The sequence below is a fragment of the Salarias fasciatus genome, chromosome 12 (genome assembly GCF_902148845.1).
Source record: "Salarias fasciatus chromosome 12, fSalaFa1.1, whole genome shotgun sequence".
NCBI classification, from domain to species: domain Eukaryota; kingdom Metazoa; phylum Chordata; class Actinopteri; order Blenniiformes; family Blenniidae; genus Salarias; species Salarias fasciatus.
The window spans coordinates 13,654,021-13,681,136 of record NC_043756.1 but is presented as its reverse complement, the minus strand read 5'-3'; the positions used below and the strand labels follow the sequence as shown (position 1 = coordinate 13,681,136).

The following is a 27,116-nucleotide window of genomic DNA, read 5'->3' as shown; positions in this document are numbered from 1 at the left end:
TTTCCGTGTCTTCTTCAGAACAGGGTGAACGCTGCTGCTGTCCCATGTTTTAGGGAAGCGGGTATTTCTGTCCCCGGCGGGGCGAGTCCAGAGCCTGCTCTGCCTCCCACCAAGTCCTCTCTAATTACATCTGCGTTGATTACAGCCTGCCTCTACGGGCCGTACGAGACCAGAGCAGGGAGAAAGCTCCCCTTTCATCCCAGAACACATGTAGACAGCGAACATATAAACTTCATGGCCTTTTCAGGAGCACTTATCTTCGGATCTGCAGGGCATTTATTTGCTCCTGCCTGCTTTTCTGTGTCGTTCACCTACTTTGACAGTTGCTTTGACATGATGATGCCCAAGGGTTTCACTGTGAGCAAGGTTGTAATTTTTCAGCTTCAGGATGCAATGAAGGAAAAGTACAGCGAGCGGCTCTTCGTAATGTATGCAGCGATTCTGCTCTTTCTGGTGGAAGTGAGGCTGCGTTAGTGAGGCTTGTCATCAGGAGCTACGGAGGACTCAGACTGTATGTTTAGTGTCTTGAGTGCCACAAACACAATAAATGCAATAAATCCACAGAGCTGAATGTCTGCTAACATTCACAAATCAGTTATTGATCTGTATTTAATGCCGAGACCCCCACTCTGATGCAGAAATGTGCATAATCAGACAGCAGATCAAAACCCACCAAAGAAACCGTTTTAAAAATTCTTTATTAATTTTTCTTATAATCAATGTTTGATACTTGAAGCAAGAATAATGAACAAAAAAAATGCTGAGCAGACCTCCACATGAGGCTTCCGTCTCGGTTCGCTTTTTCGTCTGATTTCCATCCGACCTCCGGTGTGGCAGAGGTCCTGCTTTTCTCATGATGCATTATGGCAAGGTGCAAGGAACACAAATAAAGGGGAAACATTTAAAAACCCACCTCCCACACAAATACCCTCTTAAGCACAACCACAGAGAACAAAAATAGAAAAAAAAAAAGTCATGGTCATGTTATTTACACCACTTTCACTTATTTTTCTAGACCTTAATTACACACATACATCTACCTTTCGACTGCACAGCTCTCCAACCTACAGCGTCCCTTTGGATTGCTAAAAACTACAAATCCTCAAAGCTCAGCTCCCGTGCCAACAGAGTGGTACTCTCTCTCTCTCTCTCACACACACACATTCTCACACACACAGTATGGATGTATGACGTGTCAGACCCACATCTGTCACACTTTTCCACCAGCGATACTCCACCACTTGCCGCTCAAACCGCATCTTGAAGCACCAATGAATCACGCAGCTGCATATTCTGACATTTTCTTGGTCTGGCGTCGTTTCTTGAAATGTATATTTATACCCGTAAAATGGGGGGGGAAATGTCCAAACGTCTGAGGCATAGTGTGTCTAATGAACCGCGTACAGCATCACTGTCCAACGGACTGGCAGGAGGTTAGGCTGTTAATCGGCTTTGGGACAGGCAGGTACTTCAAGACTCAGGCTCTACTAGAACAAAGTGGTTCTACTAAACGTCGCACTTCCGAGTGGTTTGAATCCAAAACGCCGCTCGACTCGTTCAATTTCTCTAGAAAACCCACTCACAAAAGCATTCCCCGACACTTCCAGGATCACCTCTATGGCACTTTCAGGTCTTTACAGTGGTCGCAATGATTGAAGGCAAAACAGACTGAACCAAATCCATCAAGTCAAAAATAGAGCTTCTCTTCAGCCTCAAGATCGGACGATTCCGCGGTTTCTAGCACGGCTGAATCGGGGGAATGTAAGAAATAAAGAACGAAGACATGGGAGTGCTAAGAGGGGGTAACAAGCACAGCTGGAACAAGGAACGGGCCAAAATTAACAGTGAAAAGACAAGCTAACTTTGAGTTTTCCCAATTCGGAGGCAAGTTCTCAGACCTTCCGCTGCGAGTCGATTTCACAAAAACAAAGCAGGAACATTTAAAGTGGCAGGGACACAAGGCCAAAGACACCAGGCACATATTCACAACAACCGGCGGCCTTTGAGGTTTGTCGTTTCTGCAGGTATCTCCAGCTTCGATCGCCACACGGTCATCAACAGCCAAGACAATGACGGGTTATTTGGTGTCACTTCACATCGATTCCTGTGCAGTTTTGTACAGAAAAGTCTAGATCTGAGATGGTGATATGAAAAACACGAGTGACAAAAAAAATAATCCCACTTCACTTGACTGTGGAACAAAAAAAAAAAAAAAAAAAAAAAAAAAATCCCACAAACGCCGAGGTTGGCGACGGTATTTTACATGGAAACGGCCGCCTGCAAAAAAAAAAAAAAAAAAAAAAAAAAAGACGACAACCGTCACATCGATGCTCCCTGGCAGCACGAGAAGACGCCACAATGACAACCAGCTAGTCACGACACGAGGGTGCTTACAGAGGAACAAGGAGACCTGCCAATGATTTTCTTTTCCTATAAGTGCAGAGTGCCTTGTTAATGAAGCAAGGTAGAAAGGAATGCTGCGGTTATTTTTTTTTGTTTGTTTGTTTTTTTAATATGGACATTTGTGTCCAAAGTCGGAATGACAGGAAGCAACAGAAGTTAGCTCGAAACACAAGACGGCTATAATATTTGGGACATTAAAAGGGCTGATTGGGAACTGTAGCAATACCAATGTAAGCCAATTTAATCCATGATGGAAACTCGCCCCTCCTTTCATCAACAAGCTCACGGCACTAGACCTCCATCCCCCCCTCCACGCCACAAAAAAGAAAGAAAAAAAAAAATCACAAACAATACTGTTCAGGAGGTCGAAAGTCCAGATTTGGCAACATGTTTTTGGAGTATGATAACAGGAAACACTGGTACTTAAAAGTCAGTCCCTCCAGGACATTTTTCAGTATCTCCGCAATTTCCTCGCAATTTTCTCCCACATGTCGGCCGAAACCGGTTATCTCATTCAAACTGATCAGAAACATGCACTGTGATATGATTTCGCAATCTTTACTTAAAAGAAGATGAACGTCTGTTTTTCAGAACGTCTGCGGGCACAAGTTCTGTAAAATTTAAAAGGAAAAATATCACTTCGTTTGTTAGCAGACAGGATGTGGTTAGGAGCTTTTTAGACCTTAAAGGAACAATTCTGCATGAATTAAAATAGAACTGCTTCTAACAAGAGTTGCATTAAAAAAAAAAAGTTAATTTTCCCAAATGGTTTGCCATTTTTTAAAATTCCCACATTTTTGCAAATAAAACCAGATAAAAATCCTGCAAATTTGATCACATTTTGAAAAAACGGTTTGTAAAAATCAAGGTTGTCTAATTTTGCCTGAGCGATCCTGGAGGGACTGAAATATAGATGAACACACGTTAGTAAATGGGGACTCTTGACAGGAAATTTCTCGATCATTAATATAAAATGAAAAAAGGAGTATGTCAGGCTTTTTTTTTGTGTTTTTAAAGTATAGAACAAAATTAAAAAAAAAAAAAGAGACACGTGATAAAAGGAAAGAGTCCTTTGTCACCAAAAAAAAAAGCAAGAGTATCTTCTGCTAAATTTGCCACATCTTTATTCCACCTGTGTTAAACTGAGAGTCAGGGGCTGGCTAAGAAAAGTTCATCTGGAATGTTGCTAGGGATTCATTGCGAGACAGGACTCGGACCAAGCACTGTCGTTGAGATAGGCAGTGACTGTTCCCGCCCGCCTCGCAGCCAATGGAACATCCTGAAGTTTAGCGGGTCGGGGGGGAGAAAAAAAAAAAAGGTTCTTTAAATGGCAATTTTGGACATCTGGTCTTCAAGTTTGATGATTCGTTTTTCCTGACTGCTGATCAGGTCCTTGAGAGATTTGATTTCTTTCAAGATCTCCTCCAGCTTGGCTTCAGACTTCTGTGGGGAAACAAGACAAATTAGAAAAAAAAAAAAAAGAGGTATAAAAGAGAGTGATGCTACGCGCTCCGGTGTGTGGCAGGACCCGGCGCTCCGGGGGTTAACGCCTCTGCCCAGCAGGGCAGCTCAGCGGGTTGTGATTACAGGGTGAAACTGCGGAGCTACATGGGCTGGGTCACAGTCAGCACAGCCCAAACCCGAGGGTCAGGGAGAGCCAACTACCTCTCCTTCAACAAACGCCGCCTGTCTTACAGGCCTGTACTGTAAGACAGGCGGCGTTTGTCGAAGGCAGAATCATAAATAACATGGAGGTGGGAGTCAAAGAGGGATAAATGTATAAAAAGCGGAACAAAACTCACAATCGACGGAGTGGGTGAGGCAGACTTGTTGCCGGGGCACGAGTTCTCGGCGTTTTTGGTGACCTTTGAGTCCAAAATGTTCTTTTTGACCACCTTCATCTCGCGGTTTTTGGTCGGGACGTAGCCGTTCTTGAGGGAGACGGTGGTGGGGTCTCCGTTCTTGCCGTCGATCCACTCCTCTGCCTCCAGGGCAGGGTCGGGCCCGGCCGTGTCCGGGTACAGGTCGTCCTGGAACAGGTCCGACTGTTGCGGACGGAGCAGGAGACGCAAGTCAGAACTCTGACCACCGGTCAGTGTGGTCCGAATGGTCACGGAGGGTCGGGACTCACCTTTCTGGGCACAGTCATCACGACGGGCTCACACTTCCTTTCATGCAGTTTGAAGAACCTGAGAGAAAACACACATTTGGACCAGTTACAGTTTGCTGACAGGCAGGTTTCCTCAGGACCACAGCGTAACTGTATGTCGCCTCCTAGTGGTGACTCAGGGCTGATGTTCAGCCACGTGTTTCAAGTTACCTTGCGATTTCACACTTATTGACGTCGAGGCCCCTCTTGGGCATGTAGCCCATTCCCCTCTGAGGCTCCTTGGAGGTGAACATGTTGAGGAAGTGAATGTACGGCGCCTCGTCTGTGATCTCGAAGTAGCGGATGCTGCTGTCACCCTGCCAGGAAACAAACATGACGTTGATACTTGTCACGTGAAGATCAAATTATCTATTTGACAAGTGCACACTTGAAAGGAAACGCACCTTCCCGCAGAGATAAACAACATTGCAGTCTGCATCGTAGAACGGCAGCAGCACACCGTTGCTGGTGTCCATCTCATTCAAACCCATGGGCTCCTCCATGTTTTGCTGATGGGAAAAATAATTCCAACAATTAAAAGTGTGTCATAAACAGTATATCAAACACACAATAAAAAGAAACTCCTGTGATCCTCCTAAGAGCGTGAGACACTCACCGTGTTCCAGAGAGCGATCTGTCTCTCGCTCATGCGGCTGAAACCAGTGGTGAGGATGTTTCCATCAGCAACGAAAATGGCCCTCATGGGCCGAGCTCCCTCGTGCGCCTTCTGCTTCTCCTGTGAGGTGAAGGTCAGAGGTCAGCGGTCAGCGGCTGGACGCAAATCTATGCTTTAATCTGTGGCTGCGTCAAACCCAAGAAGGACAAAGTGTTCAGTGGTTCTGTAAATCAGACGGCAACTTTTGTACAGCTTTATTGGAATAAAGGTAAAAAAATAAATAAATAAAAACCACACACCTATTGCAGCAGCCATCGATTCTCAGGAAGCAAATATTTAAAGCCGTGCAGTTTTTTTTCTGATTGCTGATTTCTGATTTTTGATTGCTGGATTAAAAACATTTAATCCAATCATTGGGAGACGAGTTACTGAAAAGTAGGTCTAACTGAATGTGACCAATGCAGCCGAGATTTAGAACTGTCAAACTGCTATAAAAAAAAAAAAACTACTGATGGCAATGTAAAAAGATGAAGAGCAAAAAAAAAAAAAAGTCTGAAAAATGCAGAAAGAGTAGACTGACTTTAAAGACAGGAGAGGGAACGATCACCTGACCAAGAAATAAACATTTTGCTTTCATTTTTGTTTTGTGTGTAAATAGCTAGATGACTAACAGCCACAATGCGTGAAAGGAGGAGCGCAGCAAAAATTCTTGAGGAAAAAAATTATTAAAAAGGCAAAAAAGCAATCGAAATTGTAACTATTAAATATCATCTAATAAATCTTTCCCCTTCATTTCAGGTCATCACCAGTTTTACTGCTCAAGACATTTTATTAGGCAGAAAATTTTGAAAATATCTGTTTTGCTACAAGGGGGAACTTCCTCAGCAGACGCCGGCGATCACTACTCACAGCAACAATGGTGTTCTTGCGGGGGTCAATGACGCGGACGGCCTTGTCCTTGCAGGCGGTGCAGATGAGGCTCCCGTTGCGGTTCCAGCTCACACTGTAGATGAGGTCGGGATGCTGGTCCTCCAGGTAGATCAGGGCCTCGCCTGTGCCCACATTCCAGATGATGATCTGGTTGTCACAACCTGAAGACAAACAGAGGAGACGGTGAACGAGAGAGTATTGACATTTTATTTTACTTTTAGTACTTTATCATTAACACTTATTGTGATGCCCACGTTTATTTTGAAGGGCAAGTGTAGGAGCAACTGAGGACATAAAGATGGTTTCTTACCAGCGCTAAGCAGGACGTTGCGTGCTGTCGGATGCCACGCCACAATGCCAACGCGCTTGGAGTGGCCTTCCAGTGTCACTATTGGCTCAGACATGGAAGTGACAAGGCCATTCTCAGGAATCTGCCACACCTGTGGGAGGAAGGGATCAGACAGAGTTCAGACGAAAAACTACACAAATATTACATCCTCATTGTGAATCTTAAATTCAACAGAATGACTTAAAACTTCCTGATCCGCTGCATTCAGAGCATCAATATATTGCAGTTCACAGACGTGTCCACAAGGGGGCAGCAATGACTAAGAAGTGACGGCAAGTCGTCACGGACAGTAGATGAGATCCAGTAAAATGTTTGACTTGTTTTCGGACGCCCACTCAAAAATTCAGTGATATGTGCAGGTTTAAATAAAGCAGCCATCAATACACTTAACTGATTGTCATCACTTATTTTGTCACATCAAACAGCGAAAATGGTCCCTGAGTGTTCAGTTCCTTATCTAAGATTTATTTGATTAACCACCTTGTGGGTTATTTACATGCTGGTTTTCCTGTTGCCTCCTCAAAGTCCGGACGAACAACAGTCTGCTACACACTGAAGATAAACCAGCTATGTGCCTAAAATCCTACGAGTCAGCCCCTCGGTCGAAGCCTGCTCTTCCAGTTTCTTGTTTATTTACACCAACCATAAAACAACTTGTTTCCACAGGCGCCGAGATAGAACCCTGACATGTGCTACAGTGTTATGCTCATCGCTCTCTGCTTCGTCTAACAGCTCGGCTTTAAAAGAAAAACATTAAGCTGTGACTAAACCAACTTGTTTCAAATATTTAGTGCTGTGCGTATAATTTATTCATTCAGACATCTTTCAATGTGTTTGAACAAACTCTCAGGTAAAGTATAAACTGTCGCCCAGCAGCAAGAACGGAATGTGTACAGCTGACGTCCACGGCTGATATCAGCTACTGAAAAATCTGCATTTCAAGTAAAATAAAATGTGCGATCACTTCATATGTGTCGCTTCATATATCCACACAGATGTGCTTTGAACGCTGCGGTTCTACCACCCAGTCCTTCCCAAACTAAAACGCCTCGGCTTGGTGTCTGTGAGGCGCACACTTCTGATTAAACATGATGGAGAACGGTTCCTCTTTTCTCCTCGTACTTCTTACGGACATGATTCAACACGGATTTAGAAGGAAGTTGGGACTTTCAGGTGAGGAAGTGGCAGCTGTCTGAACAGGCTGGAAAGTAATCTCAGCCTTTCAAAGCCCAAATAAGGACATATGGAGGAAAGCACAACCACAGTCTCAAAAAAAAAAAAAAAAAAAAAAAGTCGGTGACTTCAGCTCAGTAAACAGCTAAATCATTCCCCAGCTCTGATTCCTACAACATATTTGGCCTAATCTAATCCAGAGGGTGAGGAATGCAACCATCGCTCACAGTTGCAACAGCGTGGCCTTTCGCAGTCGGAGCATGTCGTCTCTTGTCACTTATCAGCTCAAGAGTGTGTGTGGGCTTTATTCTCATTAAGAGTTGGGATTTCATGGAGGAGGAGGAGGAGGACGACGACTTTACCATCACTGTGGAGTCCTCGGAGCCGCTGGCAATGACCTGGTCATTGTGCGGGCACCATTCGATGTCCAACACCGGGCCCGTGTGCCCACACACCGTGGGGTAGGATTTGTCGATGCGTCCCGCCTGCGAAGACAAACAAGGAAGAGTAATAAGATTAGTCTTTGTTTGGTCTGTACACAACAGTGGCCATGCCAGAGGAGCGAGCAGGTTTTAAAACATGACAATTACAAACGTAATCCAAAAAGAACAAGCTCCCTCTCAAACAAAAACATGGAAGTGCTTCAACAGATCCATCCTACATCATGATGAAATAAGCATCGAGATTAAGTACGCCGTCTGAGAGGAGGGTAGCTGCAGTACAGTTGCTGTTACCGGTGTCACCTTCCAGGAGAGACGAAATCAATTCTCAACAGCAATTTTTTTTGCTTTTGATTGGCAATGCTAAAATCGAGCGCTAAGCTTCCCCTCTCATGTAATCTACTTCCACAACTCAGATCCGAGGGCTGAAGCATCAACTTCTGATGAAAACAAAAATAACCTTCAATGGCACGGCTGCACGCCCCAAGATCAGCGTGAAGGTGGATTTCACCTCCGACAGCTGACAGTGACTTTGCATCCACCGTGCCGTAACAGCCTGGATGTCTGAGACACACCCTGCTCTGTGCTGAGGCTAAGTGCGACGGCAAGGTCTGAGAAATGATGTCACCTGCTGTGGAAAGAGCCCTGCTGCTGCAGCAGCCCTATTTAAAGCACGGCGCTCCCCTAATACAAGAGAGAGCCACTGAGTGCCTTCAGCTATGGAGCCATTATGGCGTCAAAAGAGCTAGAAAATGTAGAAATTAATAAAAACTAGACCTATACAACCTATACCACAGTTTTGTTTTTAAAGAAATATCCCATTGAAGTTAATTTCCTAATAATTGTCTAAATAAAAGTCAAAACTGATTCGGTGGCCTACAGGTAAAGTGAAGCAGACTTGGAATTTGGAGTTCAAATCCCACAGACGCAATCCCCTTCAACTCCCTGCAGCGCCCCAGTGTGGCTGCACCTCCACATCCCAGAAAGAGGGTGGGTCCACGCAGAAAAATGGAATTCCCCCCAGAGGATAATAAAGCTTAAGTCAATAAGGCCTGCTCACAAGAACTATCAGCCGTACTGAGATAAAAGTGATAAAGACGCATGTCATTCAACACCGCCGGATTAATAAAGCATTTCTAATTCTAGCTGGTGTTTGAGAAGACGACGGAAGAACTCCATCGAAACATGGCATCTTCAAACAAACGACTTCCCTGAAAAGAAGAAAGCAAAATGCATATGAACTAACTAGGTATATAATGATGCATGAAGAACTTGACTGAACAATATTAAGCTACATACTTTCTAGAATTCCTCAAAGAGACAAGCACCTGTGGTCAAGCCAGGTTTTTAATCCACTCATGCATTTTTGTGGATCTATAAAAAAAAAATGCAGTATCTGTGATTTCCAATGTGTACATTAGTGATTGAACATTAATGACTGGATACTGAGAGGGTTTGTTGTCTGGAATAGAGGCACTCAGTCCATCTGTCCAGACTGATGTCGTCTTATGGTCAGCCCTTCCTGCTCAGAGACATTCAGTTAATAGAAATTGTTCTTCAGGCCTGCTTTTAAGCCGCCACAATATCTACAGTGAGGCATGTACGTGCCGAGTCAACATAATTGAGCAGTGAGTGGATATATGAACTTAAACAGTTCGCCATAGGGAACGGCTCTCGGCTGAACGAAAGCTGGAACTGCACAGTCATTTGACTGACGCCAAGGTTGAGCTGTGACACATACTCCAACTCCAAGCTCCATGATCAAAGTCCAGCATATGTGAGAATGTCTGTAAAAATCACAAGATCAAGTCCAAACCTCACCCTGCCTAGTGAACGCACCCTTGAGCCCGGTGTACAGAAAGCACACTTTGACTCCACTGTCAACAATAATCCATGATCTACAGTGGACCATCAGATAACACAGCCGCTGTGAAACTGGTGTAAACTCGATATGTAGGCCAGCCTCCTGAAGGCCCACTTTCATTTAGCAAATCGCACATAACTGGTATTACATTTGTTCACAGAACAAACTGAAAGGAGGTCCATTGAACCAACAATAAAAAGATATTTGTAAAGATCTTTTCATGTGAACGCCTCTTTAATGAGCTATTACAATATCACAGATTTTGTTCAGTCATGTATGACTACGAGCACACCCAGAACAAATAAGCATGGCTGACAGCGATACCACTGTCCAGACCAGTTCTGTCATGTTGGGAAAAAAAAAGCCTTACAGTCATTTCGAAATCGCTTGCTGCAACATACATTGCGAAACACTTCAGAGCCCAAAGCGTTTGTCCTACACAGTCGCCCTGGATGTCTGCAGCGCCGTGCAAAAAAAAACAGTTAAATAGAGCTGAAGATCAGCAGCAGGCTCAAAAGAAAACATTACTGACTTGGGAATAACATGAAGTCGCAGCACTGACTGTAGATAGCCTGCGTTTCCTCCCTGTGAAGCAATAAATCTTGAATCGGAGTGCAAGTTGAGAGCACTTGCTGCAAAGACTCCTGTAAAAGGAAGCTGCAAAAGAGACTTCACTGCGTTTCCACGTGGACTCCAGCTGGACAGTGACATATCCTGTTTGAATAATCAATTATCAGTGAATGCATACATCCATGCATGCAGAAAGCTGGTGATAAGCACACAGTGATGTGCTCTGTGGCCTGCTGGGGTAGACTGGCTGACCCAAAGATAAGAAGTAGCTACAGGACCAACAGTCTTCACTTGTCACAGTTTGGATAAGATCCCTACAAGAGCGTGGAATTTGGTGTCTGCCTGTTACTAATTTCATGTCACGTAGATTATATAAAAAGGAAATTATATCAAACGTGAAGCACCAGCCATATTTTAGCTGTGGAGTTTCAACATCTGATCATGTCAGGCAGGGCAGAGCAGGTCTAGAGTTTGGTCAGGGCGCCAGACGTTCCTCACATTCCACACGCCAGTCCCAGGCAGCTCTGGTATGGGTATAACTCATGAGAGCAAGACGGCGGCCAAGGTGTCAAATGCTCAGAGGTGTTAATGCTGTTTTGTGTTCGATATGCTCATGTACAGTCTGAGGACTGGCTACGAGCGGGCCTTGCCCAGACTCTGTAGAAAGATACACGAGGATAGCCTACATTGCAGGAAAGCAGGTTGCATCCAAACTCATAATAATGGGATCTCCTGTGTGAAGCAGTGCAGTCAGCCTGTGCTAACCTACTGTATTCTCCCTGGTTGAGTTGAGTGTTGGGAAAACTGTAATTCTGTATGTGATATAAATTAGAACTTCTTAAAAAGATGTGAATCAATAGACTTCACCTCTACCACACACCTCTGTAGTTTATCATCACCCTCCCACCCTTGTAGAGTGGCATCTAGATCTGTATAAGTGTTTGTGAGGCGAGAGTATGCGTGTGTAATTTGTAAATAAAATGTGATAAATTTTTCCACCGTCATTGTTCAGTAAGTGCAGTCGAGGAAAAGCACTTCATGCAGGCAAGAGGCCGTCATCAGGGCGCAGCTTTTAACCAATCGTAAGTCAGGACACAGTTGCGACGGGCTCCGCCCACTTACTGCCAAAAAGACAAACACTCATCAGGACCTTTTGAGAACAGGTGTGTGCCATCAGATTCTGCACGTGCTCAAAGTAGATTTCCTCCTCAGACAATAATCTGAGACTGGGCCTCAGAGATGTTCTGCGCTCAGTGCTGCGATGGTTCTCACAAATCCTGGACTTATTAGCACTTACGTGTTTTCCACAGGGATTTACCGCCACAGCTCTCTATTCTACAGCACTGCTGAGTAGGCAGAACTTTTTTAAAACCATTCTATCGGAAATCTGAGAGATGTCCTCTCAATAAACCACAGTGGTTTGGTCCCACCTTCATCTGGAGAGTTAAACAAACAAACAAGGAAGCATGTCGGCCATGCTAGACAAACAAACAGTCACTGCCCAGCCACGTGGTGCGCTGGCATTACAATATGAACCGATTTTAGCAATGCAAGCCACGGGCCAGTTTGACGACTTCGTATAAAGAGCCGCCGCAAACCCACCCAGTCCGAGAAAATAACAGCTCATTATGACGACGACCTCGCAAGGTGTGAATCATTTCACTGAGCTTTGTTGAAGGCTTCAGGAGGTTCAGGGAACACTTTCAGGGTGAATACAAACAACCTCATTTCATATTGTTAAAGATTTATTTTGAAGTCAACAGAATGTGGCTGTCGGGAACGTCCCGAATGCCGAGTATTAAAAATATGCTCAAGTTGTACCCAGAATGGGACAAAAACAAAACAACGCACTATATGAATACAGCTATGAGAATATCCTTAATGGTGATTTTCAGGTTCAAAGCCATGTTCATATTTTGTATCTAACAAAAAAAAAAAAAAAAGGTGACAGATTGTATTACAAGAAATCAAAAATTATTTGAGGCAGGATTCCTGCTCAGTCAAAAGCTTTGAAACATCTATAAAGATAAGAGTACTTTCAGCGTCACAACCTCACTGTAAAACGCCCCACAGCAGACTAAACCAGTCAGGCAGGAAAACCATCTCCAAGACAACCAGCCTACAGGTCACGAAAACACGCAACACAGCATCATTCTGTCCAACACCGGGGGAAAAAAAAATATGCAAGAACATAACACACACTCCAACAGCAGGAGGCTGTGCTCGGCAGTCCAACACCCAACATGTCTATATCTACACTGCAGACATTTCAATGCCTTGAGAGGAATGTCTAAGGCCTGAAAACAACCAGTTGCATAGCAACAAGTAAGGCTGCAGAAAATGAGTGAATCACACGGCAATAGATACAAAGCTCAACACTGAGACACAAAAAAAATGCAGGAACAACGCTCCCTCAAGGCAGAGAGAGGACATTCTTTTCATTCACACAAGAGGCCTGCACACTTCTTTTGCTCGCAGCTTAACATGTGATTCACACATGCACTCCACTAAAGGCTCTTCCATGCACGCTGTCCAGAGCTGCTCAGTGCTCCATGGAAATTTCCACTTTTGCAGAGCCGTGCGTCTGTATGGTCCAGACAAACAGCTGAGGCAGCGGCAGCACTGTCACACCCGGATCTCTTTCTCAGGATTTACAGCCTCCTGATGATCGGGCAGGAAAAACACAATGCAAAACACTACAGACTGTAAACCTGAGCTATATGCAATATCAGAGCTACACAAGCACACGCTGTAGATAGAGAATGTTCGATCACTGTGATTTGATATTTTTCCAGAGATAATCTGAGGAAATTTTGAGCCTAGACTACTTATCGGAATCAATACGGTCCTGCAGTGTGAGCCGTGTGCCAAAAGGTCACTGTGCTGAAACTGAGCATACTCATAATCTAAGAGCATTACAGCAGGCTGGTGGTTACAGGCGATTCGAGACAAACGGCCGGACCTCTCAGTTCACAATAATTATGTGAGGATTTGTATTTAGATGCACTTCAGAGTCAGACTTTGTTGTTTGTTCTGTCATATTTGATCAGACTGCTCAAAATAGACATTATGAAACCTGTGAGGGGAGGGATGGCCTCTAGCCGCAGTGCTTCCTCATCTTCCTGCTGTGATAAAGACAATCACCTGCAAACATTGTGAAACAATAAAACAGTAACAGCCAATCCATTGTACTGACCCAGGCAGGTGCACTTGACATTTATTGTACAATCAGCCTCTTTATGCCAAACTTTAATTTCACTGTATACTCCTTTGATGGGATTCAACTGGATTCATACAGATGAATACCTTAGCTTTATTCCAAGATCTTTAACTTCAAAAACTATGGGATGCAATTGCTTCAATGCCACTTATTTGGCAATCCAGAGTCACACTGATTGTCACATTAACATGATTTAATTTTGGCTCTTGGATACAGTAAATGACTACGACACAAAAAAACATCTGACTTGGAGCCTGCTCTCTCATCTTGTGCGAGCGCTCTTCATGTTTCAGCCTATCCCAGAATTCACATGAGTACTGACACTGCATGAAGCAGCCAATGGCAGGGCAGGGAGGAAATGGTCTTGGAAGGCTGTCAGGCAGAGAGCAGTGAATGACCATATATGGTAAAATCTGCAGTCAGCAGGACGGAGCGGCAGAAGCGGCAAAGGCAACCGCGTGCAGTGTCGAGGTCTCGGAAGGGAAAATGACCCAAGTGCAGGGAAGGACCCTGGATGTCATGCACACCCAGGTTATCCGCGTGTGGAGAGAAACGTGCAAATTAGTGAGCAGCAACGCCGCTGAGTGTGAGATGTCATTGTACAGACATCTAAAGATTACCGACGGTAAAGAGTGAAGCACCATTCATCAAGTACTCAAACGTAAAATAAACAATTCTCCTCCTTTCTGCACAGTGACAGTGATAAACCTTAGGTTATAAAAGGAGAGGACTGATGGCTTAAACTGTGCACAAAATACAAGGAATTGTTCACATTATCTCGGATAAATAAATAAATGTAGGGGTTTTCTTCTGAAAAGATACAAATCAAGCCAGCTTTCACAAATTACTGATGGTTTACAGCGCAGACGGAGAAAAAAAATCACCACACTCCTGCTATCTGCTTCATTCACTCCCACGACTTCCTTCATATGGAAATCAGCGAATAAATTAGCGGGCATCCTGGTAAGAAAGAGAAAGGGGGAGACTGAAAGCATGAGGGAAGGGAATGACATGTGTTGAGCTGGACATCTGATCCCCTCTTTATAAATCCCTGTGTCCTGTGACAGCAGGAAGCAACAATACTCGTGGCTGTGCTGAGTCAGGGCAGCCCAACACAGCAACCCACATCCCAGTGAGTCACACAAAGCACAAACCCCGTCAGATGACTGCTCAAAATGAGGCACAGACCTCAGGTCAGGTCACAGCATTAACCTCTGAGTCGGACGCGAAGACGTCTGAGGATATGAACAGACGGAATCAAACCTTTTCATTTTAAAAGCTTTCCTCAGTTATGGCATCGTTACAAAGAAAGCTGGTGCTCAGTCACATATGGTTTAATTGACAAGAAGGGGGGGTAGATGCATCCTCGCAGTTCTGTCCCCCCCCCCCCTTCCCCAAAGTGCAATAATGACAAAGAGCTGTGCTGGGAATAAGCGTAGGACAAAGGCCCTGAGCAGCTGGCTGCCCACAGAGACTGCAAGCAGCGCAGCAGAGGCAGATGGGTCAGCCGGACAGATGCACCCTCACATTAGAGAGTAGGGGTGGGAGGGTGGGGAGCAAAAAATAAATAAAATCAGACCTAAGAACTGCAGAGCATTTCAAGGCAACCAACACTACAGCTCAACTGAAACAATGGGTTGAATAGTTTGAACAACAGAAACATGCTTTTAAGAAGGAGCACTTCAATGCCTTTTGCTTCATTTTCTGAATAATTTCATAAGCAGAGATGAGCTCTACAACGCTGATCTACTGCACTGCAGTTCAGCCTGACAACAGGCAAGATCAGACCTGTCCTACTTTTGAGACCTGCATTGCCAGCTGAGGCTAAACTGAGATTTCCAGATGGACTCGTCAGGAAAAAAAAAAAAAAAAAACAATTTAAGGACAGTTTGTCATAACTGCTGAAACTACATATTAAAAGTACATTCAAATGTAAAAGGGATTCCCATTGACGTCAAATGAACTTGCTTATTTCAGGTCACAAGCAACCAAGTGCCTCCTTCCATTATCCCGGGCTGTAAAACTGGTTTGGTGACAACGCATACGGGCCCTTCAGTCACGTCACACACAACCAACCTCAAATCTCAAATGGCAAGGCATTTCCCTTCCAGTTGTGCCGTCTCAATGCATGATCTGTTAAACCAAGGAAAAGACTCCATCGAGAAGCTTCTCAAACCCTGCCAGCAAAAATGTGGGAAGATCTGAACAATCAAACGTGTTTTCATGTTTCATCCCAGGAAATTGCCCGAGGTTTTGCTCCACGTATAAAGACCTCCCTTCTCACACAACTTGTTAATTCAGTAGTAAAAGTGGACTTTGTTCTGGGGACACACCGTTTACTGTACTGGGACACGGCATGTGGAGGGCAGCTCGCACGAATCTAAATACAGAAGAGGAGGAGGAGGGCAGGAAGAGTGTTAAACCGCTTGAGCTTTCAGCCCACCTCCAGCACAGGCTCCGTATTGAGAGAGTTGCTGAGAGGTGTAAGCTGTGTGATGACAGGCCTGAGGATCCGGTCCCCCATGCCAGAGCCCTCTCGTGTGACATGGTAGCGTACTGGTGTACACTAATTACAGGGCGAGTGTAGATCTGTCAACAGTGTTGCGGTGCTTATGTCACTCTCGGGTGTCGGGACCCGTCTCTTGGCCATTGCATGGAACTGGCAAGCAGAGACGCAATCAGCCAGCAGTTTACCAGTAACATCCATAATGACGCCTAAGTGCTCTCTGGGGACATGCCAGAGCCCATTCTTAAATTCAGCCCGGGCCCCATTTGCACCTTATTTAAACCAACTATGACAGCAGGGATAAAACAGCAGAGTGATCTACAGCACATACGACACTAGGCTTGTTTACAGCCAAATACTCTTCAGATGCAGGCTTGACCAATCCAAGAGTAAATCTGTGGGAGGAAGGCCTTATAAGGATGCAAAGATCAGGAGGCTGCTGGGCTGTGAAGTAGTTCAGTTGTGCACATAAGGGTGAGTAAAAGCGCCCACTGGTAAACATTAATCCCAAGGTACACAGGCATTTAAGACATGTTGAAGGTTGAATTTCCAGTGCTTCAGATTAATCGCTTTACACAAAATATGGGAAACAGACTACAGCTCTCAAAATGCAAATACGAGAATCAAACTGTGACGCTTGCAGTTGTTTTAATGAATGGTTCTCATGCTGTGTTCAGTGTTTACACAGAGCTGACGACTGAGACAACGCGACACAAACCTACCTTGTGAAGAGGGAGGACGAGGAAAGCTCCGCCACCACTGGCTTCAACAATTATGGCAACAAACTTGGGGTTGACAGAGCAGAATGTGCTGTCCCATGTGACCCTTGAAACCCGGATATCATCGTAGCACTGGTCATTCTTCACCGCCTGGCCAAAGACGTGACGGAATTTGCTCTGCCGTACAACTCGTTTCATATCTGTGGAAAGAGCAGAGGGAGATTTAACATGTGCTACTGAAGCAACACACAGATCAAATCACCAACAGTCCAGATACACTACAGCTGTAAAACAATGCAAACAGCTGGAGTGAAACAGCAGAAACAAAACAAACCTATATCCCTCTGAAAAGCTTAAGAGGAAATGTAAACATCTGAGATTTGCTTGTTCATAAGCCATCCCTTATGGAGATGTGTTTGACTTGCTTGCAACAAACCAACTGCTTGCTACGCCAACAATCTGAGAATCTGAAACAAATCTGAGCATTGCTGGCTTTGCAATTACTTCTGTTTTGGAAGCAACGTGACGCCGCAACAAACAACAACATAGCAACTCACTCTGAAATGATTATGAAAGACAATATAGTTTCTACCTCTAAAAATGTTTGTAAAAATCAAAACTTAGTAAAGTAGGTAATTTTAAAAAAATTCCTTCTACAAGCATGTTAAGCTCCAATCAAAACTTGTAGGCAGTGAACACGAAAGCTGACCAGCCACATGTATTAGAGTCACTCTGACACAATATCTCCTAGTGACCAACAGCTCAAGAAAAATAAACATGCCAGACAGCATTTACACTTTGATACAACCTAGTTGCTTTTTTCCAATTGTAGAAATACTCAAAAGTCTGAAACACTAATGTTGATCTGCAGCGAACTTTTTACAAGGCTAATTCTAAAGGGAAACTTGACACACTCAATCAAAATACAAATCTCGACACAGATCAGCTGGAAGATCGGAGCACTTTGGAAAAAATACATTCAAAAACCTTAAGATCCCAGAGCAATGCTTACAGCGAGAAAATTCCAGAGGAAATTGCTTACAATAACAGGCTACGTCCAAATTTAACACAAGTCTGGCTAACTAAGGCTAACTAAGACTCAGACTGGCCGAGGTTCTGTTAACATGAAGCTCCTCAAATCATTTATTTCAATGCAGCACATGGAAGCAGCTTCCCAGCTTCAATCACTATGACGAAAGCACAGCACAGGATGTGGGACAACTTTTGGAGGTGGTTTTCCATTGTGTGTGTGTGTGTGTGTGTGTGTGTGTGTGTGTGTGTGTGTGAGTGAGGAGAGGGAATGGGGAGAGCAAAAGGGAAAGAATGAGTGCGAGCGAGAAACGCTTGTGTGGCATGTTTCCGACAAGACAAAGATTGCTACACAAGCAGGAAGTTCGTCCTGTTGGGATGTGGGAGTGTCTGAAAAAGCAAAACTCTTCTGAAAACAAGCGTGTGTGTGTGTAGACACGGAGCAATGGCACCGTGCAAGTTTTGACTCGTACAGTATTTTAGGCAACGCGAAACACTAAGACACATTGGGACAAATAAGACCGAGTTAATGACATCATTAATCTCAAGAGTTAATCTCAACCAAATTGAGGATTTTAAAAGAGAATTTCCCAAATCCTTCCCTATATTTAGCAGGATCAAAAGTGCATTTAAGAAACTTTGCTTGATTACTCCAGAAAGGGCAGACAAAGACACAAACTAATCTTAAATTAAAAAAAAAAAACAAAAAAAAAAACACCCGACACTTGCAGGTTACAGAAAAGAAAGGAAAAAAACAAAAACAAAAATCGTCTTCTCTTGTGACGGAAGTTAAAAAGGCACTTATCCTTTAATTTCATAGCATGTCACTAGAAGTCAGGAACTCTGCCATGTTAATGCTGACAAAGCCTTACATAATCACTTTCAGTACGGTTTCAAGACTGTCAAATGGAACGGAAGAGAGACTCTTCTCTACTCTGATGTGATGGAAGTCTGGTAAAGCGGCTTTGAACAAGTAACAAGTCCACCAACGTGATGACTTGAAGGTCTGTAACCACCGTAGTGAGATTCAGGAGAAAGTCTGTACAGATAGATGGATGTGTACACAAGGCTGTCGCCAAACAGATCCATGCCGAGCACGTCAGGATATTAGTCTTCATTTGATTACATAAAGAGGGTGATATTTTAAAGGATGATTTTACTGGATACACTGCAGACTTTAAAGTTCCACCTCACATAATTGTGTGTATTCAGATTGTCTTCTTGAGCCACCAATCGAACACTCAAGATGAATTTTAAACAAAATGTTCTGCTGTCAAACTGTTCCGCTCTTTTACCAGCAGTCATGTTGACAGAGTGGAGAGAAACTGCTGCTTGTGCAATGAACAAACTGGATATGATGTTGTGAATGCCCCCAGTCAAATAAAACAAACAGGGAATATTGAATGTTAAAGTGAATCAAAGTACTTATTTATGACTCAAAGGTGAAACCATGAGCATTGATTATGAAGAACAAGCCAACGATAACCATTTGAATAACCCAACAAAAACACAGTGAGGTACTTAACACTGATGCAAAGCAGAAAGAGTAACTTATCAAAACCAAGCTACAAACAGCTTGTTACTGAGATGGAACAGAACTGAAGTTAACTTATGGCTTCACTCCCCACGGCCCTGAGCAGCCCCTCAGGAAACACGAGGGCTGTTGCCTGCTGAGTTTTGGGGTCATTCACTCCGTCATGGATGTCTAATCAGTGCTGTCTGGGCATGTTGTTGTTAATGCTGGAAATTATGCTTGGCACAGTCTCCACCAGGTGAATGTGACGTTACCTTTTTTTTTTTTTGCTTTTTTATATACAGCACCATGTATATTTAGCGTAAGATATACAAACTGATGCCTTCATGATGTATAAATAACACTTGTAGCAGCAGAAAACTTCCAGGACAGCATGCTGCTTTTAAAACATCCAGATACTTCAGTCAGTGCAGAAACCAGGACTTTACATGACCAACCCTCAATCATCTGCGACCAGACTGATTCATCACCATCTTTGTTGCAGAGATCATATTTAAACCTTTGTGAGGAGGGTTAGGCAGTATCAGAGGGCGCGCTGCAGATCACAGCAGACTGGGTGGAGTCGTAGCTGGTTACGTAACGCTGAGTCGTGCTGAATTAACCCCACTATGTGACCGTAATGCATCCCAACAATGTTTTATGGAAGATGTATTTAACAAAGCCTCGCAATAGCGTCCCTCAGGAGGACAGCAGCAGCAGCATTGCATCTGCAGGCTATATAACTCCTCCACTCAACTTGTGAACTAAAAGTAAAATCAAGATTAAATCAGGTTAACTGCTGATAAGCCAGTGAGTAATGGAAATAATGCTGCTGTCAGGAACTAATAAACCACGAGAGAAGATGGTGCAATAGGAGGACATGTTTACCAGTGTGGCAGCAATAAAACTAGGCCAGTCTTATTTGAGGCAAGTTTCATCTGGGTGTAACGGGGAAAAGTTTTTAATCTTTTCAAAAAGAGTGACAGGCCACACACATTGTGTACACCAATGTCTAATCCAAGCGCTGCTCAAACTGCTCAGTTCCAGCCAGCACTGACATCATTTGACCTTTTTTGCCATCTGCAACATGCAAACTTACCCAATACTAGAACACACAATGTGTTTTAAAAAGTGTGACTGCACTGACACACAGAGACAGAGACAGAGAGACAGAGAGACAGAGAGAGGTGTCACTGAGGCAGAATGGCAGCAGGACGAAGCTCAGGTGTTGACAAAAGAAGTGCAGAAAAGCAGCTGTCATGAAACCACTGAGGGGAGTCGTCTTACCAAGAGTAACATGGTTCAATTTGTTGAATCAAGTCAGAAAATCAGTTATGTTTGCACCAATACATAAATTCAATTTGGATTGAAGGTACACTTTATTAAATCAGAACAGCTAAATTCATAAACAGGAAAGACCTTTGAATTACTCAAGACATACTGAACCTTGTTATAAATTATCTACTTTTTTTTTTCTTAATAAACCCACACCTATTCCTGAATATCATTTACGACTTCTGCATTTATCAAAATGAACAGGAAGTGTGCAATAAAAGGGTTTGGACTGGTCTGTCAATTTCAGACAGATGCCACAGATACAGAGACGCTCCTTGAGGGAGAGCGCTGCTGTGCATACTCACCCACACTCTCCCAGGTTTCACAGTTCACTGATTCGAGCAAAAGACCTCAAGTATCTGTTGGGCAAATTTAGATGAAAAGGAGAAGCGTGTACCTTACTGCCTTCTGAGGCAGCGGAGCTGACCCTGATGAGCACAGACAGAAGGAGGACCGCGCCGCCTGAGGAAATGACCAACAGAAACTGGACCAGCGTGGCACAGTTTTTTTTTTTCTTCTTCCATCATCTGGATTCCTGAAGTTCACATACATCAGACATCTCTCTGAGGAAACCAATAGCAGTCTGTCTGGTCATTTGTAAGTTAAGCAGGTGATAATGGAAGTTTAGGCCATCGGGCTCCCTGCAGAGCCCCCAGCGCTGAACTATGGCGGGTGTTTCCCTCTCATCTCCTCTTAAAGTCACAGTCCGGACTGCTGCCTTCCATTAAACCAAGGGGAAATTGTTTCGCTCTGACATAAGACTGCAAAACAGCTACAGAGCGGAAATCGGAGCAAAGCAAAGCTTCAAGAAGGCTCATGTTAGGCCAGTGTTTTGGAAAGTCATTTTTAAACATTTGCTATAACACCAAAAACAAACAGCTTTCATGTCATTTGATTCAAGATGCATGTAGAGAACAGAAAAAGCATCCATTTACTTTCAGTAACTGAGTCATCGGACGTCCACAACACTTAGACATGCAGCCTTTCAAAAAAAAAAAAAAAAAAAAACCACCGCGCATAATAATATTAGCATGTGCGCACAAACACATGACTTCTGTGAGTGAAGACACTGAATGCTGCCCGTCACTGCAGCACTCCGTGGCATTCGCATATACCAATTAAAACACTGGCCACCTCATTCTGTCAGCAGCGATTTGGACTCAACCACCGGTTTCTCATTGGCAAGGTTCACGCAGAATAATATAACATGTTACTGCCCCACCCTGACAATAAAGATACGGCAGTCAAAGGAGCTATTGTGCAGAGAAAACAGAGGCTGCTTCCTCTAAAAGCCTTGGAGGAGCGTGGGGTTGTTCTTAAAGGTAAATACAGAAACATCTGTCTATACTACGGAGCTGTTGGACTGCTAGCATATCCTCGATGCTGAGCTTCACGCTGTGCTTGGCGAGTAAGATGTGACATAACATGAAAATCCCAGCCACAAATCAGGATGAGCTGATGTAGCAAAGGGAGGGGCAGAAGAATTAGAGCCGAATTATGACAAAGCCTCAACAGTCTTCATCCATGGCAATTTTAAGAAAAACACCAGAAAAAAAAACAACAACATTCATAATAACTCTTCCATGAAATCTTACCATCAAACATGCACAGTGCAAACATCACGTTTTTTTTTGTGAAACAGCCGAGATAACTGGTCACTTGTGTAATGTACACAACTTCAAACAACAGGAATTTTCGACCTAAGAGAGAGTGGAAGCTATATGATAGGGGCACATTTTTCAGATTGTAATTACTCACTGAAGTGTTAAAAGTCTTCAATCACCAAAGCCAGACTTCTTTCCCACACCGTATGACCCTTCATCCCCATTACCCACATTACACTGTCACCTCAATGCTCGCCACACACTGGCTGTCTTACTCCCTTTGTCACCAAGTCCACATCAGACGCCACCTAAATCCCCTTTCTGTAACCAAGGCCATGAACTACTATTGTAATCAGATTCCAGCTACATTCCAGTGATTTTTGCAACAATGAGATAAGGTGCTGTACTTTTCCTATCCAACCCCAAGTGGCAACGCCGTGTGCACCGTCATCGATTTCAACAAAGGTGGAATGTAACAGTGTAATTGTGTGACTTTTTTTTTTATTATTACTTTGAGGAGGAAACAAATGGAAATTTCAGATACAAGCATAAAACTGATTACCAGCAACCAAATTCTTCCGACACCATGGCTCCAAAACTTAAAAAAAAAAAAAAAAAAAAAGTGCACTGGAAGTCCATTTTCCCCCCCAACTTCCACATTCCAAAAGCAGAAAAGCCAGACTACTAAAATTGAGAAGCATAAATGTGTCACAAAATGTCTGCATGTTTAGTGCGACACTGGCCATGCCTCCACCCGGCATAACCCTCCGTCCTAACTTTTTATTACTTAATGTGTGTTCGGACTAAAGACTAAAACGCAAAACTTCTTACCCTACTTAATAAACCAGAGCTTTAAAGGAACCAATTCAGAGTGCAAGAAAAGTCCTCACAACAGGAAATGTTCCACTCTTTGAGTGGCCGCTGAACTAGAGTATCAATTAAAAGAGGAGAGTAACGTCCCCCGAGAACTGTGTAAAACAATGTGCGCAACATGGCTGTAAAGAAAAAAAATTCTCACTAGTCGTATTTAGAGAGAAAACTCCTGAATATGGCTGCCTAAAGTACAAAGCATGTCCTTTCCTCTTCCTGATCAGCTCTTCCCCCTCCCCCAGTGACTAATGCACAAACCACTGCTCCACTTCAGCAGATGTTGACGACGACGGTGGAAAAGACCAGTTGAAGATGTGTTATTAAGCTGAGAGCACCTGCTTGAAATACTGAGCTACAAACAAAATGAAGACATAAAGAGGAAAAAATTTGAATTTCATCACGGACATAGTTTTGAACGGAATATCTTTTGATTCATGAATTAGCTGTTTGAATCCCCATCTCCCTCTGTCCACATGTCAAAGTGTCCATGAGCAAGACACTGAACCCCAAAACTGCTCCCAAAGGATAGACCGAGCTCCTCGCATGGCAGCCACCTCCACTGGCGTGTGAATGGATTAAGAGCGCAAAGCGCTTTCGCTACTGATCAAGCAGAGGAAAGGCATAATTTAAATGAAATCTATTTGCCATTTTGTCACATAAACTGTTCAGGAAAAAAAGTTGTTAAAAAAAAAATCAAGTAAAGAACTACTGGACAAAGATTAACTGACTTTATATTAAAAATAACATTGTAGAGAACGAGTTTGACTGTAGATCTACTGTATAGGTGACAAAACAGTATATTTCCATATACATCTTCACAAACAACTCTGGCTGGTTGTGTGTCTGTTTTGGTTCCATATAAACAATTAGTGGCACAGATTTAGGCACGTGATCCTCTTCATGTCTCAGGCTGATCCAAACAAACACACCAATACACTAAGCAGGTGGTTAGTTAATCAGATGTTTGTTACCACCTGTGCCCAGAGAAGAGAGAAATGAAAAAAACAAAGCATGACTGGCTATCTTATCAGAGGGAAAATATAAAAATAAACCGAGTTTTACAGATAAGGTGACCTCTATAAAACTTATCCAAAAGAAATGGCTACTTATCACCTGCACACATTCTATAGTGTAAGAAAACAAGCCTAAAGTACTTGGACAAAAACTCACAAAACTTGAGGGGCTTTAGAGGGCAGATTAGGGGCAAAATACTGGATTTGGAGATTGACACAAATCAACAATTCTGAGCTAAAACAGAAGCATGTGATCAATACGTTTTAATTTTTGTACAACTTAAAATGTATCGCTGCTGGGGAGGTTTTCTGCCCACACAGGAGCTTCTTGCCACAGCTGACGGGAACCAACACTCCCTCACGTCTTATGCTCCGTTTCCCTCTGCTTCCTGACCCACTTCCTCTCTCGGCCCGGCCGCGCCGTTCCACAGGAAAGCCAGTCACACATTTCTCAGGACCTTGTACTGCAGAACAACAAGCAGAAGTTGATGTGTCTGGAACGGTTAACCAGTCCAAACACAGCTGTAGTAAAGTTTACCCCGGGGTCACTCTCGTCAGCCTTCACCTGCTCTGCGACCCACAGTATGACTCGACGTAAGCCCCTTTAACTTCTAAACCACACAAAAGTATTACACATGGGTGCTGAGTATCCTAGTTCAAGACATGGGTCAAGTATGCAAGTCATGCTGCCCTTTCTGCACCCCAACCACTTCAAATCAAACCACCCTATTGTCACATCCCAGCGAATGAGCTTGTGGCAAAGCACAGAGGAGTGCTAGACAAAGGGTTACTGGGACTTCATCTGGCAATTAATGCTACAGAGAATATTTATGGATAAGAGATGAAGAGGGTACAGTCTTGTCTTTCATCAACCATCTTCCTACAGCTCTTAGTTCAGTCAATTTCCAATGACTGTCTAGAAATCAATTAAAATCCAAGCATGAATTACAACGTCAACAACATGGGAGACATTCGCTTTAACAGTAGTTAACTGGAAAAAAACTAAACTGTCATTTCATCAATAAAAAAATCCAAACTTCCTTTAATTCCAGTGAGTCACAAAGACAGACTTTGTTGCCTTATCTTATCTGCTGAAGAATTCTTTTTCAATGAAACCAAAAGAAAATTAATTCATGTCTAAAAGGTAAAAAAAAAAACAACCTTCAAACACTCCAGTGTTACATGGTAAACCTCTCATTGATGTACACACCGTTCAAATTGCTACATATGTGGTCTTGTTGCCATTTAAGTAAACTAATCACACTATAACCTTTGCAATTATATTTTTTTTTACTGTTGAAAATAAAATGTGTGGGGACTCCAGTAAAGGTGCAGCACTATGATTCCCGTGTGTCCTTATCTATAACTGCATGTGGTGCATGAATTCATCCCAACAGTACTCCACGTGTAAGTCAAGTAAGCCAAGAGGGATCTCTGCACCATTGCAAGGCAACGACGTCTTCCCATTTATCTTTCATACCACTGTGTTAGTGGGTCAAGGCTGGAGCTCGCATCTGGATGAATAGACACGGGCTGTGGATACTGGAGCAGCAAAGACCACTCCTCTACCTCTGTAAGTAGAGACCATTCTGACTGGAGGTGTTTGCAGCCCCTTTCAGGAGAATATTTAACGCCCGTGCAGAGTGCCAGGGGCCAGGGCGCGGCTGTGAGCTGCCTGCACCTCCGCCTGTGTGGATCTATTGGAGATAAGTTTTCCTGCCGCACCGTGGTTAGCTACCCCACCCCGCTCAATACAGCCACATTTCGTCAAACGAATACCTTCAAAATCCGCCCAGCACGAAAAGCGAGTAAAAAAAAAAGGATCCCCGAAACAGCAATATAACGATTTAATGACAGGGAGCTTCCCTCAAGGTGTCAGTAAACTACTGGTAATGCTAACATTAGCTGTAAAAAATGGGTAGTTCAGGGTGATCAGACTATCCCGATTCATTTTAGCTAGCGCGTGCACTTTCCTGCTGTAGTTGGGAGTGACAATGAAGACCAGCGGCGGCAAATTTCCGCGATAAATAACAATTAGGATATCAGAAAACGTAAACGTAATTTGTAACCTACCTTCTGCCGGGAAAATGAAAATATTCCTGAAAGCCGATTGATACAACACAACCCAAAGCGTATCCCAATTGATTCTTCCCTCAGCCGGAGCCGCTGCTGCGCTGACACAACCCGCCCCGCGAGCTTCGTCCTCTCCCTCACTCAAGCCCCGCCCACTCTGTGGTTTGGCGCTCTCTGAATGGACCAGCTGACTTTGACGGACAGGGACAATCAGCCAATCAGGAGGAGGCTCTGGATAAAGGGAGCAGCACTGCCGCCTCGTTTCTTCAGGTTACAGAAATTGACCATTTTTGTGTGTTTTTTGGTGAATTTACAGTACTTTGATTTATCCTCACAACTCTGAAAAACCTTTTATGAATATATTACTTAATTATCTTTACCTGGATTTTGTATTCGTAGCCATTTAGAAATTCAAAACTGCAACAATTAATCAATTACTGGGGTTTCTATTGTTCTGCTGACGAGATAACAATACATCTGAGAAATGCATTTCCTCTTCAGGTTGCTACAAGTGAAGCAAACCAAAGAGCTGTGATGTATGATATGACATGTAACTGATGTTTAGACGGCTTGTCTTTATGGATGATGACTCATTATTGATTGAGAGCTGGTAAAATAGTAGACACATTGAACTGTAACCCTAATTAATCAACCATCACCAGAAACTGTAATTAAACATCTGCTAGTATAACACTACTTACCTTCACATAATAATTATTATAAATAGGCTTTAATATTAA

General features: G+C 43.5%; 1 protein-coding gene across 1 annotated transcript; it reads right to left on the bottom strand.

Moving 5' to 3' along the window:
* Positions 1-681: 681 nt before the first annotated feature.
* On the bottom strand, positions 682-26,504 carry LOC115397683 (coronin-1C-A). The gene is made up of 11 exons (XM_030104126.1): positions 26,377-26,504; positions 16,943-17,139; positions 7,983-8,105; positions 6,409-6,538; positions 6,078-6,259; positions 5,169-5,288; positions 4,957-5,061; positions 4,724-4,869; positions 4,535-4,592; positions 4,206-4,448; positions 682-3,846 (listed from the first exon to the last, which is right to left on the bottom strand). Exons 2-11 carry the CDS (start codon positions 17,135-17,137, stop codon positions 3,727-3,729), a joined length of 1,422 nt encoding a protein of 473 aa, XP_029959986.1. The 5' UTR covers positions 17,138-17,139; positions 26,377-26,504; the 3' UTR covers positions 682-3,726.
* Positions 26,505-27,116: the final 612 nt, after the last annotated feature.